Source organism: Lissotriton vulgaris, chromosome 5 (genome assembly GCF_964263255.1).
Source record: "Lissotriton vulgaris chromosome 5, aLisVul1.2, whole genome shotgun sequence".
Lineage (NCBI taxonomy): Eukaryota > Metazoa > Chordata > Amphibia > Caudata > Salamandridae > Lissotriton > Lissotriton vulgaris.
Window position 1 is genome coordinate 1,852,596,527 of NC_141693.1, and position 16,044 is coordinate 1,852,612,570.

General features: G+C 47.4%; 1 protein-coding gene across 1 annotated transcript in view; it reads right to left on the reverse strand.

Moving 5' to 3' along the window:
* PLXDC1 (plexin domain containing 1) overlaps positions 1-16,044 on the reverse strand; it is a 393,515-nt gene that overhangs the window by 15,325 nt on the left and 362,146 nt on the right. Inside the window, exon 12 of the mRNA XM_086924328.1 lies at positions 11,330-11,487. Coding sequence (XP_086780454.1) covers positions 11,330-11,487 — 158 coding nt within the window. The remainder of the gene's footprint in view (positions 1-11,329; positions 11,488-16,044) is intronic.

Here is a 16,044-nt window from a genome sequence, read left to right on the forward strand (position 1 = left end):
AGACACCAAAGGTAATAGGGAGAGTTCAGGATCTGATAGTTCCTATCTGAAAGAGTTGCCGACCATGGTAGGTTTGTACCAGTGACACCCCTGCAAGTTTTCAAGGTGTGGCTCAGTGCTGGATGGTCAATGGTGGTAAAAGCTGCAGAGAGTTCAAGCAGGACTAGGAAGCAAGGAATGTTTTTGTTGTTGTGGAAGAAGGCATTGTTGACCACTTGGGGCGTGGCTGTTTCAATACTTCAGCATGATATGAACCCCAATTGATAGTATTGAAGTAGAGCTGAAGTAATTGTCTGCAAGTGAGCTTGCTCTTATTGGATAAAATGATTAACTTGTAAATAAGGATATTACAGCTTAGTGGTCATTTAAGAATGACCAAATCTGTATGGACTTCTCTGGGCGTCTTTCTTGGCTTCCTCAAGAAGCCCACAGCTGATCTGACTCAACTGAGCAACTTCTGACCCATCTCCCTGCCTCCTTATCCAGCCAAAGCGATTGAGAAGACCATTCATAAACTACTCACAACCCACCTTGAACTTCACCATATTCTAGACAACATACAATCAGGATTTTGAAAGAACCACAGCACTGAAACAGCACTCACCGCGGCCACTGACCACACTTGAAACATCCTAGACTGGAGAGAAACAGCAGCCCTCATCTTGCTCGGCTTCTCTGCGGCCTTCAACACAGTCTCCCACAACACCTTCATCAGAGGACTCCATTAGACTGACATACAAGTATCCACTCTCAAATGGATCTGTTCCTTCCTCACAAGAAGAATCCAAAGTATCAGGCTGCTACCCTTCACATCTTAGACCAAGAAATTGATATGTGGTGTCCCACAGTGATGCCCCTCAGGCCTACTCTTTTCAACATATACATGACACAGCAAGACTACTGACTCATTGTCAGTGAAATTGCTCTCCCTCCCTCGCAGCTCCATCATTAAGTGAGGCCTTCCCCCGAGCCCCTGCACTCTCGAGTGTTGGTGTTCGAGGCCCTCCTCCAACCGCAGGTTTCACCTGCGCCTCGTCCCTGGTGGTCCAGTGGACCTCTGTCTCCATTCTCTTGCTCCGCTTTTTCTCTCCTTTTCTACTCGTTTTTTCCCTCACTTCTATCTCCCCCTTCACTCTCCTTCTGGGGCTTAACCTCCATTTTCTGTTGTTTTCCCCTCATTTCAAGCTCCCCCTTTACTCTCCTGTGTCTTTCCTCCGTTTTTCACTCTTTTTTTAACCTCATCTCAATCTCCTCCTTTCATTCTCCTGTGTCCTCTGTGTCTTTCCTCCACTCTTTCTCTTTCTGCACTTTTCTCTCTCTATTTACCTTTTTCCTTTTGCCTTTTTTAGCCTGTTTTCCCCGCCGCTGCTGCCCCCACGGCCCCTCCCCTCCAGCACGACCAGTGCGACCGACCCAATCCAGCTCCCCTACCCGCTCCCGCCTCCCAGCTGTCCAGCTCTCCCTCCCCCTACTTAATAGCGGCCACGCGGCCGTGCTTCCGAAGCGCCAAAGGCAAGCCTGTCTGCGCCTGTCCGCGACCCAACTGCAACCAGCACCAGAAACCCTGGATCCCTGCACCGCCAATGCTACGACTTAGTGGCACTCCACGCTCTCAACCCAGGCAAGCTAGCATTACCAGCCAACACCCACAGACCCTTTACCTGTCACCCCTGCCGGCACACCTGCAGCACCGCCAAGGCCACTGGCCCAGCGCAATCCGCCCGCAAGAACACAACCGAACCGAAGACCCTGCAATGCATACTCCTCAATGTCCGATCTCTCCACAAACACGCCACTGAAATCTGGGACCTCCTTGACAGCACTATCCCGGACGTAGCATTCTTTACCGAAACCTGAACCAACACCACCTTGGGACGGACATCCCCATCGCCATTCCCCAAGTATACATGATCTCCAGGAAGGACCGCCCCACCCGCCCTGGAGAAGGAATCATCATTGTCCACAAATCCACCCTCCGCCTGAGCACACTCTCCGATGAGCCCACAGACCTGATGGAACACCTTCACTTCAAGATACTGGCCAGCCCTACCTCCACCCTCCATGGAACCCTCTTTCACCGACCCCATGGACCCTGTGGACTTTTCGCCAACTCCATCACGGACATCATCTCCCTGCATGCCATTGCGTCCACCAACTACACCCTACTGGAAGACCTCAACTTCCACCTCGACAACCAACTGGACCCCAGCAACACATCCCTCCTGGACAACCTCCACAACATTGTACTCTGCCAGGTCGTGACCGAACCCATGCACTCTGCAGGACACACCCTCGACCCCCTCTTCACAACAGGAAACTCAATCACCTTCAGCCACACCACCGAACTCCCATGGACTGACCATCGATGCGTCCACTTCACCTTCAGAACACCCACCATCCACAGACACCAGCACCTGCTTCCACGAAGAAACTGGACCAAAATCACCGACGACCAGCTAACCTTATCACTCAGCATCTCCACCCCAACCATCGTGGAAAACGACAACGTAAACACCGCAACCCAAACCCTGCACAGATGGATCTCCGACAGCGCAATACCATAGCCCCCCTCAAGAAAAACAACACCCATGCCAAGAAAGCTAGATGGTTCACCACCGAACTTCGAGAGTCCAGACGCACTTGCCGCCACCTCAAAAAGGCCTGGAGGAACACCAAATCCACAGAAGCCCACATCAACCTCAGTGCCGCCTCCAACACCCACCACCAACTCATCAGAAAAACAAGGAAAAAAGTGATTGAGGACAGAATGAAAAAGAACTCTTCAACATCATCAAGGAGTTCACCCAACCCAACAGCGAGTCCACCGACATCCCTCCCTCACAAGACCTCTGCGACAAACTCAGCACCTTTTTCCACCACAAAATCAAGTGCATCTACGACAACTTCAACGAAGACAACCAACACACTGAACCTTCACCAACCACCCCGACACCCTGATGCCAGCGATCGACAACTGGACAGCCCTCACCACCGAAGATGCACTGAAGACGATAAAGTCAATTCACTCCGGGGCCCCCACAGACCCTTGCCCCCACCACATTTTCAACAGAGCCGCCGACACCATTGCACCCATGCTCTGCCACACCATCAACCGCTCCCTGGCAACCGCCTCGTTCCCTGATGACTGGAAACACACTGAGATCAACCCCCTCCTGAAGAAATCCTCGGCGGACCCCACCGACCTCAAAAACTACAGACCCCTCTCCCTGCCCCCGTTCCCAGCGAAAGAAATCGAGAAAACCATCAACAGCCAACTCGCCACATTCATCGAAAAGCACAACATCCTCAACACCTCCCAATTCGGATTCAGAAAAAAACACAGTACGGAAACCGCCCTCCTTTCCGCAACAGAAGACATCCATACCTTACTGGACAAAGGAGAAACAGCAGCCCTCATCCTCCTCAACCTATCAGCGTCGTTCGATACAGTCTGTCACCGCATCCTAATACGCTGACTCCACAACGCAGAGATCCAAGACAAGGCCTCCACCTGGATCCCCTCCTTCCTCTCCCGCAGAACGCAGCGGGTCAGACTCCCCCCTTTCCTCTCAGACCCTACACCTACCACCTGTGGAGTCCCCTAGTGGTCCTCCCTCAGCCCTACGCTCTTCAACGTCTACTTGGCTCTGCTCGCCCCCATCGTCAGAACCTACGGACTCAACATTGTGTCATACACAGACGACATCCAAATCATCCTCTCCCTAATTAACGAACCCAACACCGCCAAACACAACTTTTGAAAAGGCAAGGAAGCCGTCGCCAAATGGACGGAAAACAGCTGCCTACAACTAAACACAAACAAAACAGAAGTACTCATCATGGGCCCGAACCTAGACGCCTGGAACGACACCTGTTGGCCCCCTGCCCTCGGAAGCCCGCCCACCCCCGCGGGCCACGCACGCAACCTGGGAATCATCCTGGAGTCAGAGCTCAAAATGGACCACCAGATCAACTCCGTCTCGTCCTCCTGCTTCCACACCATTGACTTCCTACGTAGGACCTTCAAATGGATCCCCCTCGAACACAGAAAGACCGTCACTCACGCCCTGGTCACCAGCAGGCTCGACTACTCCAACGCACTCTATGCCGGAATAAACAAAAACCTCACCCGCAAGCTACATAACATCCAAAACGCCACCGCAGGACTGGTCCTCAACCTGCCAAGCCACTGCCACAACTCCCAGCACCTGCGCACACTCCACTGGCTCCCCATCGAAGCAAGAGTCACCTTCAAGATGCTAACCCACTCTCACAAGGCCCTCCACGACACCGGACCAGCATACCTGAACAGCCGACTCAAGTTTCCACGCACCCCAAAGGACCCTACGATCAGTCCAGCTCTGCTATGCTGTGGTTCCCCGCACCAAAAAGACCAGATCGGGAGGCCGCTCCTTCTCCTTACGCGCGGCCAGTGCCTGGAACGACTTTCCACTCCACCTCAAACAGATAACATTGCTCCCCATCTTCGCAAGAAACCTCAAAACCTAGCTCTTCGACAGACCCTCTCTGTGATGGACTGGAACCTGCAAACCCCCCCCCCCACACACACACCCCCAGCGTCAGGAGACCCGTATGGGTGAGTAGTCGCGCTTAACAAACACCTGATTTTATTTGACACCACTCGCCAACATCATCCGATCACAAGACATCACCGCCATCTCCTACACAGATGACAGCCAACTCATCCTCTCCTTGATGGACAAGACAAACAGCCCTAGAGCCAACTTCACAAACTGCATGACCATGGTAGCAGACAAGATCAGATTTAACTGCCCGAAGCTCAACTCAAACAAGATGGAAGTACTGATCTGTTATTATTGATAAATACAATGTCGATGTAAACCATGATATATGTACATATAATAGGAAACATCATCTCTGTCGTCCTGAGAAAAGCGCAATCTGTAGGAAAAAATGTACAAAACTACATGTCCCAGCATCCTTAGGGTTGACATTACTGAAGGAAGAAGGCGGTGCATTCTTAAGGGCCGCCCAGAGAACAGGAAAGTGCTTGTCAATTTTCCCTCGAAGTGTTGGAATGGCGGATGGTGCTCCCCGCCGGAGTTCAGCTTGAAGAAAGAAGAACAGCTGTATTTCAGTGTATGAATTCATAGAACTTTGTTTCCTGAAGGACTGCGGAAAAGACTCTGTTTTTGGTCAGGTATTCTTGTCAGAGGAAGCCTCACGTGGATAATTATCTTGTGTGAATATTTATTCACTTTGAAAAAGCCCCCGAGTAGCCGCTGTACTTTTAACGCATAGGCGCGTTTAAAAGGACATGCGAGATATCTGTGAAAGTGTTTATTTTAGAGGCGCGCCTGAAGTAAAGACGCCTTCTGTTCTAAAGCTTTCCTAGTGACAAGTTCTGTGCAGAAAAAGGAAAGACTGTTTTTCCCCGTGGCTGGCCTTTTTGTTTATCTTCATCAGACTGTACCTGATAAAGACGAAGTTCGTGTCAGAAAAAAGCTTCAGCAACGCCGAGATTTGCTTAGTGTGGTATGAAGAAATACCATTGAAGAAGAAAAAAGTGCTGTTAGCTTCATGCGCAGATTAAGGACTGTTAATGGTTGGAAATCATTAGAAGGGTTATGTTTCTGAAGGGATTGCATTCCGTGGACTCATTCTGCTCCTGAATACTTATATAAAGCAGAGAGTGTTATTACAGAGACAGCCTGTGGGCTCAGGGTGAGTAGGGAGATGAGCATAGAAAATATGTCAGTCTAGTTATTCTCTATGCATTATTGACACACATTCTTTGTCGTCCTCCTGTAGTGTGCACATATTTTGGGGTCTGCGCTGACGGCTGGCCAGGACCACGAGTGATACACCGAAGTCACAGCTACTTTATTATTTTTTCCCTTTCCCTTTTTTCCCTGGGGGCACGGATTCACGCAGAGGTATTTATCTAGCCTCTGTGGGGGTTCGTGTTTCAGGGGACTAGGGGGGCTAACATCACACATCGTCTCCGCTTGGCGTCTGGAAGAGGTTAGTGGCTATTTTACTATTCTTGAGCTACAGCCAATCCTGATAGATTGACAAGCCCAAGTATATATAGCCGATGATTCAGAAAAGGGGGTGGTGATGGAGAGAGTATCTGAATTAAGCAGAACACTCCTACCCAGTCCAAAGATCAGAGATTGATCCATCACCGTTTTTTAGCTCTCTGCACCATCCCAGCTCAGAACCTGGCTATAGGCAAATTAGTCTGTCCCTGGCCCAGTGCATCATGGGAACAGGGCAAACCAAACTACCAAGCCAATTCTTATACTGGGAAGGAACCAAGCTTCCGGGGACCGGTTTCTGGCATTTCAGCCGTCTTCGGCCTGGCTTGCTTGAATCCTGATGGTGCAGTGAGCAAGGGACTCACATCTGAGTATACCCTTCCACGCTTATAGTGGACAAAATGATTCAGAAAAGGGGGTGGTGATGGACAGGGTATCTGAATTAAGCAGAACACTCCTACCCAGTCCAAAGATCAGGGCTTGATCCATCACCGTTTTTTAGCTCACTGCACCATCCCAGCTCAGAACCTGGCTATAGGCAAATTAGTCTGTCCCTGGCCCAGTGCATCATGGGAATAGGGCAAACCAAACTACCAAGCCAATTCTTATACTGGGAAGGAAACAAGCTACCGGGGACTGGTTTCTGGCATTTCAACCGTCTTCGGCCTGGCTTGCTTGAATCCTGATGGTGCAGTGAGCATGGGACTCACATCTGAGTATACCCTTCCACGCTTATGGTGGACAAAATGATTCAGAAAAGGGGGTGGTGATGGACAGAGTATCTGAATTAAGCAGAACACTCCTACCCAGTCCAAAGATCAGGGCTTGATCCATCACCGTTTTTTAGCTCACTGCACCATCCCAGCTCAGAACCTGGCTATAGGCAAATTAGTCTGTCCCTGGCCCAGTGCATCATGGGAACAGGGCAAACCAAACTACCAAGCCAATTCTTATACTGGGACGGAAACAAGCTTCCGGGGACCGGTTTCTGGCATTTCAGCCGTCTTCGGCCTGGCTTGCTTGAATCCTGATGGTGCAGTGAGCAAGGGACTCACATCTGAGTATACCCTTCCACGCTTATGGTGGACAAAATGATTCAGAAAAGGGAGTGGTGATGGACAGAGTATCTGAATTAAGCAGAACACTCCTACCCAGTCCAAAGATCAGGGCTTGATCCATCACCGTTTTTTAGCTCACTGCACCATCCCAGCTCAGAACCTGGCTATAGGCAAATTAGCCTGTCCCTGGCCCAGTGCATCATGGGCACAGGGCAAACCAAACTACCAAGCCAATTCTTATACTGGGAAGGAACCAAGCTTCCGGGGACCGGTTTCTGGCATTTCAGCCGTCTTCGGCCTGGCTTGCTTGAATCCTGATGGTGCAGTGAGCAAAGGACTCACATCTGAGTATACCCTTCCACCCTTATGGTGGACAAAATGATTCAGAAAAGGGGGTGGTGATGGACAGAGTATCTGAATTAAGCAGAACACTCCTGCCCAGTACAAAGATTAGGGCTTGATCCATCACCGTTTTTTAGCTCACTGCACCATCCCAGCTCAGAACCTGGCTATAGGCAAATTAGTCTGTCCCTGGCCCAGTGCATCATGGGAATAGGGCAAACCAAACTACCAAGCCAATTCTTATACTGGGAAGGAAACAAGCTTCCGGGGACTGGTTTCTGGCATTTCAACCGTCTTCGGCCTGGCTTGCTTGAATCCTGATGGTGCAGTGAGCATGGGACTCACATCTGAGTATACCCTTCCACGCTTATGGTGGACAAAATGATTCAGAAAAGGGGGTGGTGATGGACAGAGTATCTGAATTAAGCAGAACACTCCTACCCAGTCCAAAGATCAGGGCTTGATCCATCACCGTTTTTTAGCTCACTGCACCATCCCAGCTCAGAACCTGGCTATAGGCAAATTAGTCTGTCCCTGGCCCAGTGCATCATGGGAACAGGGCAAACCAAACTACCAAGCCAATTCTTATACTGGGACGGAAACAAGCTTCCGGGGACCGGTTTCTGGCATTTCAGCCGTCTTCGGCCTGGCTTGCTTGAATCCTGATGGTGCAGTGAGCAAGGGACTCACATCTGAGTATACCCTTCCACGCTTATGGTGGACAAAATGATTCAGAAAAGGGGGTGGTGATGGACAGAGTATCTGAATTAGGCAGAACACTCCTACCCAGTCCAAAGATCAGGGCTTGATCCATCACCATTTTTTAGCTCACTGCACCATCCCAGCTCAGAACCTGGCTATAGGCAAATTAGTCTGTCCCTGGCCCAGTGCATCATGGGAACAGGGCAAACCAAACTACCAAGCCAATTCTTATACTGGGAAGGAAACAAGCTTCCGGGGACCGGTTTCTGGCATTTCAGCCGTCTTCGGCCTGGCTTGCTTGAATCCTGATGGTGCAGTGAGCAAGGGACTCACATCTGAGTATACCCTTCCACCCTTATGGTGGACAAAATGATTCAGAAAAGGGGGTGGTGATGGACAGAGTATTGTTGTGCTACCATCCTTCCTGAGGAGTACAGCGAATATGCTCCTGTGTTCGATAAACAAAAGGCTACTCATTTGCCTCCGCATCGGGTATATGACTGCCGGATAGAACTGGAGGCCGGGGCTGACATTCCGTGCAGCAGAGTTTATGCTCTGACAGAAAAGGAAACGGAGTATTTGAAGAACTATATTGAGGAAAGAAGAACAGCTGTATTTCAGTGTATGAATTCATAGAACTTTGTTTCCTGAAGGACTGCGGAAAAGACTCTGTTTTTGGTCAGGTATTCTTGTCAGAGGAAGCCTCACGAGGATAATTATCTTGTGTGAATATTTATTCACTTTGAAAAAGCCCCCGAGTAGCCGCTGTACTTTTAACGCATAGGCGCGTTTAAAAAGGACATGCGAGATATCTGTGAAAGTGTTTATTTTAGAGGCGCGCCTGAAGTAAAGACGCCTTCTGTTCTAAAGCTTTCCTAGTGACAAGTTCTGTGCAGAAAAAGGAAAGACTGTTTTTCCCCGTGGCTGGCCTTTTTGTTTATCTTCATCAGACTGTACCTGATAAAGACGAAGTTCGTGTCAGAAAAAAGCTTCAGCAACGCCGAGATTTGCTTAGTGTGGTATGAAGAAATACCATTGAAGAAGAAAAAAGTGCTGTTAGCTTCATGCGCAGATTAAGGACTGTTAATGGTTGGAAATCATTAGAAGGGTTATGTTTCTGAAGGGATTGCATTCCGTGGACTCATTCTGCTCCTGAATACTTATATAAAGCAGAGAGTGTTATTACAGAGACAGCCTGTGGGCTCAGGGTGAGTAGGGAGCTGAGCATAGAAAATATGTCAGTCTAGTTATTCTCTATGCATTATTGACACACATTCTTTGTCGTCCTCCTGTAGTGTGCACATCTTTTGGGGTCTGCGCTGACGGCTGGCCAGGACCACGAGTGATACACCGAAGCCACAGCTACTTTATTATTTTTTCCCTTTCCCTTTTTTCCCTGGGGGCACGGATTCACGCAGAGGTATTTATCTAGCCTCTGTGGGGGTTCGTGTTTCAGGGGACTAGGGGGGCTAACATCACACATCGTCTCCGCTTGGCGTCTGGAAGAGGTTAGTGGCTATTTTACTATTCTTGAGCTACAGCCAATCCTGATACATCTCCATTGTTGAAATCACCCGATGTGACGTTCCCCTCAACCGGAGTCAGAAATATGTGATCAGGCAGGCCATGCGTCAAAGGACTGAAGCAACTGATTGACAGTTTAGAGGTGGGGGGAACTCCTAACCCTTAGACTACCGAGCGAATAGGAAAAACCCCCACAGAAAGGCAGCAACAGCACAATGTTCTCAGGGGATTGGCCCCAATAAAACATTGTTTACCAAAGGGTACGTGTTCTCAAACCACCATAAAGTCAGATGCAACACTTAGGTAGGAACACTCAGCCAATCGGAACACAGCATGCACACTACACGCAGTGATCACACGCTCCCCATGTTGTACATCTGGACACATACCCACTAGCTCTGCATTGTGTCCACACAGGGTCTGGACCCACCTGCGCTTCTTATCAAATTACCAGATTTACGGCCTGTGACTAGGCCCAGATTCCTGTCCTAAAAGAATATACAAATTGTTTTATTGCACTTGGAGAAATGTATAAAATGACGGTCAAAACCAATGTGCTTAGAGACAGTCTTCAGGACCCGGCTTTGTTGCCTTTTCTCCCAGCCGCTGCTTTTAATTAAACCAATGGTTCCTATTTTGCCAAACACCTTTTGTCTTTCATTTTTTCAAGGTACATTCACATTCAAGCAGCAGGTCCTCCCCATGGGATTACACCTGGTGGCCATTGGAGCTGGGACCCACACCCGCACCCACAGACCATGCAAGAAATCTAAGGATCATCTTAGATGATAAGCTCAACATGACGGCTCAGGTCAATGCAGTTTGCCTTTCTGCTTCCATATCCTATGCATGCTGTGAATGATCTTCAAATGGTTCCCTCAGAACACCAGACTGACCATCATGCAAGCACCCATGGTCAGCAAGCTGGACTATGGCAACACTCACTATGCTGGAATACCCAAACAACTCCTACACAAACTCCTCACCATACAGAATACAGCCGCAAGATTCATACTAGACCACCCGTGGCACACCTCCATCGTCTTACTCTAGGGGTTTTGTGAAGGGAACCTTCACCTCAGGAAGCTTTACTGGCTCCCTATTCATAAGCATAGCTGTTTAAAATGTCTCACACACACATACAAAGCCATACATAACACAAGACCCGAATACCTGAACAGCCGTATACACTTTCACCAACTCACCAGACACTCACTCGCACACCCTCCCGTACCCTAAAAATATAAACTGGAGATTGCTTATTCTCCTACATCAACCCCATTACATGAAATGAGCTCCCTCAACACATCAGAGCCTCCTCCTCACTTATTGAGTTCCTCAATAACCTGAGACCTGACTCTTCATATAAGCACCATGGGACCACACACCTACACACCTTGCCCAAGCGCCTTGATGCCCTCTAGGGTGATTAGTGCGCTATACAAATCAATATTACATCACGCCACAGATAGGCACACGAGGTCTGAGATCACAACTTAGTTGGCAAAAACCCACATTACTAATAAATGTGTTCTCCTTAACGTAATATTAAGCTATCACAGTACTCACAGTATGCTTTTAGAATCCTAAGAACTTAAGCAGAGAATGTGAACGAGGGATAGGAAGAACGAGGTTGGGATGGAGATGGTTCAGAAATGGGGGTGTTCTTTTTCATCTCACCTTAATGAAGAACATAGCAGCATTGGACGTAGGGTGGCTGTTAATGTATATTCCAGTCAGGATTATCGCTGCTATGAGAAGAACAGCCAGAACAATTCCTACAATAGTCCCGATATGGACAGGGCTTTCTCTGGACAAAGGAATGTTGTTCAGTATACCTGCAAAACACAACAAGTCTGGTGAAGGGTGAGAATAGGACTCAAACAGTTCAGGAGCTCATGGTTGAGTTATGGGTGCAATGGGCACTAGACCTCAATTTAAAATATTGTGGCACCATAGTCTGCACCAGAGACAACACTTAGGGGCTGATTTAGAGTTTGTCAGAAAGGGTTCTCCATCTCACTGGCGATTCTCCACCAAAATGAAGTTCAACCTGCCTGATTTACAGACAGGTGAAGTTTAAGTAGGTCAGTGAGAGCCGCTACGCTGTCTCTGACCTATTCCTCAGACGGCTAGGCAACGTAAGGTCCATCGGAGGTTGGCCATTCAATCACCTACTCACCTAATTTAAAGTGGGTGATCGATTAGCCAGTTTTCACTGCTCCCAACCAACAGTGAAACAGCAACATGACCCCCATACCATAGGAGACAACACCCATGGTGTGGGGGTTATTAGTTTTCACATTTTCAAAAACAAAACACTGCATGGGAGCCATCCATCAAATTTTTACACACATTTACAGGTACCATGGTTACTGCCAATGTTAAGAGATGTCTGCTGAGCCAGTAGACATCTCTAAATTTGGAGGGCGGAGTACCCTTGGTGTGGCAGAAGTAAAGTACTCCACCATTCTGAGAGATTTACCTCAGTCTGTCAAAGTCTAAATCAGGCCCTAAAACCTCCACATAAGCTCAGACTGAAGAGTGAAGTAGTGAAGAAGGCTTGAGAAACCATTCTAAGGAAGGGGTAGACTGAAGACAGATTTGCCTGTTAAAGTGCACATCCCATGTCAGAAGCATGAGTTTGGCAAAGTGCTGACCAGCAGAATTACTTTGGCTAGAAAATCGCTTTTTAATTAAATGTTTTCCATCAACAACACTTGCACTCATTGTATGCTGTGATGGTCCATTATATTTCTTAGAATATAATCGTTGAGTTGATGTTCAGCCATCAACTACATATCGTCCACTACACAAGGCACCTGCTTTACTGGTAATGTTTCTAAGCCTTGTGAAACGACACAGCAGAATACCTATGGTGCATCTACCCCTTTTGTGGGGGAAATGGGCCTGCTGCAGTGGAGTGTAAAGAACTCCTTCCTCATAGCTCGCAGTATACTACAGAATCCTTTAGGGTTTGGCTTACAATTTGGGGGTCTTTCCAACACCCTAATGTTGAATATAAATGTGCAAACAAATAGGATCTCTAATGTACACAGGCCACGCAAATCTCTACTCCGCCCGATCCACACAAATCTACAATCCTTCCACCCTTTAAAACACTTGGTTCCAGTGACGTCAAGTTGTCAGCCCATATATTGGGGATAACCGAAATATCAGGTATGCATGCACTGCTTGTGTAGTGTTAGTGTATACTAGCTTGATAGCAAGGGGGTGCTGAGCTGTGGATGTCTTTTTGTTGATCGTAAAATAATTTTAGTATACATTTTTTAGAATATCTTCCAGTTTTTTGGTTATGAAACAACAATTTTAGTATGTATTTTTAGCATGTTTCTGATGGTGAGAAAACCCCCTGTGCACACATGTCCTCTTTCTGATGCTTTATATTTTCTCTGCCCTCACTCTACAGATCCTTGATTTAAACATGGAATCCATTCAAGATTGCCCTAAAAGCAAGCCACGTTCACCCCCCTCTCTTGCACCTTTCCCTACAAATGGTTTCTGGTGCTGAAAGGCACCCTGTACTCTGCACACATGTTTAGGCAGATGTCTTCTTCTGATAACTGCGTACTGTATCTTAAAATCAATGCTGTCATCAGATAAAGAGAAATGTGCATCATCAGTGATAAATCGCAGCCCTGACACTGCAGCCATCCAGCGTGAGCAGCAACAGAGACAGGAACAGGTGGATGGGAGTTAGCTTCTGTGACCACACCTTTTGAGTGCCGTATTTAACCTGGAGGCCACCACTGTATGAGTGGAATGCAGCCATTTGTATGGGCAGCACAAATGGAAAGGGCTTGGTGAGTGTTGCACATGGTAGATGTATCATTTCCCTCTATCTGCTGTGGCAAAGCCAAGAGCGGAAGGCAACAGCAGCTGAGTGATGCAGTTGGATACTACCCTCTACAGACACAACATATTTAGGACCTCCAAACAGATGAAGAGTAGGTAGATTTACTTTGCTCGAGAAGTCACTTTATTCTGTCACTAACATTAATAAATCCAGGCATCGTGTTGTCCTTGTTACATATAGGAGAGTCTATAACAAAGTGAGGCAACAGGGCAGTATGCTCTCTAATTTGCATTCTGGCAAATGTTCATGGATCTGTTGAACAGAGTCCTTAAAGTACCACAAGTAAAGGATATTATTATGTGAGATCCATATTAAATGCGTGTTGCACCAGTACGTTTAACGACTTCGGATGCGGAACAAGTCACCTGGTCTCCTTACACTCCAATGACTCTGGATACTTGGAGTGGAGAGTGGCGCTCAGCTGCATTTGTGGTAAGTCTCGGTTACAGTTTTAAGCTGATAAGGCAGGTTCAGCTGCAGACTCCTCCATACATGTGTATGTGTAAGGTTCCCGCCCTCTGGTGGTAGTGCACAGCCTTACCACTAGAAAAAGAACAGAAACAGGCCTTCCCCAGTTTTCAGGTACATCACCAATCTTCCTAAAATGCAGGAGGCATAAAAAGAGGTATGAGCATAAGAAGCTCTTGGTTTGCTGTATCCACTTCTCAAGCCAGCCAACAACACCAGCTTTATTCGGAGCTTGCCGAAAACCAGAGGCATTTGGGGCACTGGAGTATGTCACCCTGGCATACTACATGCTAATCTAGAAATTAAAGGAGATTTACTTCACTAGGGTCTCCTTTACGCAAAGAAAGGGCTTCAGCTATTGGGAGTTTGCCAGTATTGGTTGTCTATCTCATGCATTCTTTTCTTTCTGATCCCCTTTCAGAGAAATTGGACTCCATGACAGGTTAGTCTACCTAGATCATTAACTGTTGGATCATTCTTTGTCCAACCTCTGAACTCCAACCGGATCAAGTGTAGGCTTTGCCTCCATATTGTCCTCTAGCTTTAGCTCAGACTCCTTCTTGGATGTTCTGAATGTGAACTACATTCTGTCTCAACTCATTCACCCCTAATCCAACTGACTCCAAACCCAGCTCAGCTCCCCGTCCACAAGGACAAGGCCAAGACTCTCTCCCTGTGTCCATTTGTCTTGCCTATCACCGTTCTTCAAGCAGAGCCTCATGTATGTGCTTGGAGGATCTGGACATTGACCTGGAGAACATAAAGATTAGTATTTGACGAGGCGCTATGGTCTGGTCATGTGTAGTGCTTTGGAGCCACAGTCCATTGAAGTTCTGACACTGCTACCGTAGACTGAGGACATTGACTTGGGTGGCAGCCTTGGCTTTCCCACCAACGCCCACACTGCCCATTGAGCCCTGTACTAAAGTAGGCTGAAGGTCCCTGGAAAATGTCTTTTTCTGAGCTAGCAATCTTACAGTCTGTGGAAAAGTGTCAGTTTGTAATGTGAAAGCCACTTCCCTGAAGGCATCATTATTGAAAATGAGGCCAAATGTTTTGAGACATCTGTGAAGAAAATATACCAATCTTGTGGTCTCTAACTCCCAGACTATGCCAAGGAAGAATACATGTTCATGTTAAAATAATATCAGCAAAGGAGGTGACTGAGCAGAAACTGCTGATGTTCCTAGACCTCAATATATTGTTGCCTAGAACTGTTGTATAGCGTTTTTGGACCCTAGTGTAATTTTCCCGATTCATGCCCTTATATAGGTATAATTCACATTACCCTTATATAGGCATAGAGATCATAACCATATTTAGACATAACCCATCCAGTCCAAATACAGGCATGGCTACTTCCACTAGTTCCAAAAAGCCACAACGATTTCTTGGAAAACTCAGCAGTCAGGGACATCCCCTTTCTTGAATATTGATTTGTCCTAGAAATCATGAAGTTTTCAAAGAACTACCATTCCCTTGGGGATCTTTGGTGACATTATTATGTCTGACTTTACGTCAAACCAGGCACCTTCAAGGTATAAATATGCCCACACTTGCCCTAGCTAACACACGGTGGTTTGGAGCAGTTCGACTATCTACTTGCCCGACGCAGCTCGCTACAGCAAGTGCCAAAGGAAGCCAACCCTCCAGCTGACCCTCTGACAAAGAGGCTGCCTTTCTCTCACTGAGAATCCAACTCCAGTGTTTCCAAGCTCCACTTGCAGGGTGTTGGGAAATTGAGTCCCGAGACAGAGATACCAGACCTCCTTCATTCTAAACCAAGGTATGGAGATGAATAGACCCTAAGAGAAATCTTGGATAGATTCTTGGCAAAGAAACTAAACCCATTATTTCTTCCCTCGTACAAGACTTAGGTTAGGTACATAGGGGTAGGCGTATTTTAGAAGCACCAGTTGAGTACTTTTAGTCTTTGTTATTTATGTATGTATTCTATGGTTTAGAAACCATACCATGCTTTTACAGTATTATTTTATAATACTCTTCTTGCTGTACGCATTATACTTTACAGCCAGTATTACGATTGTAG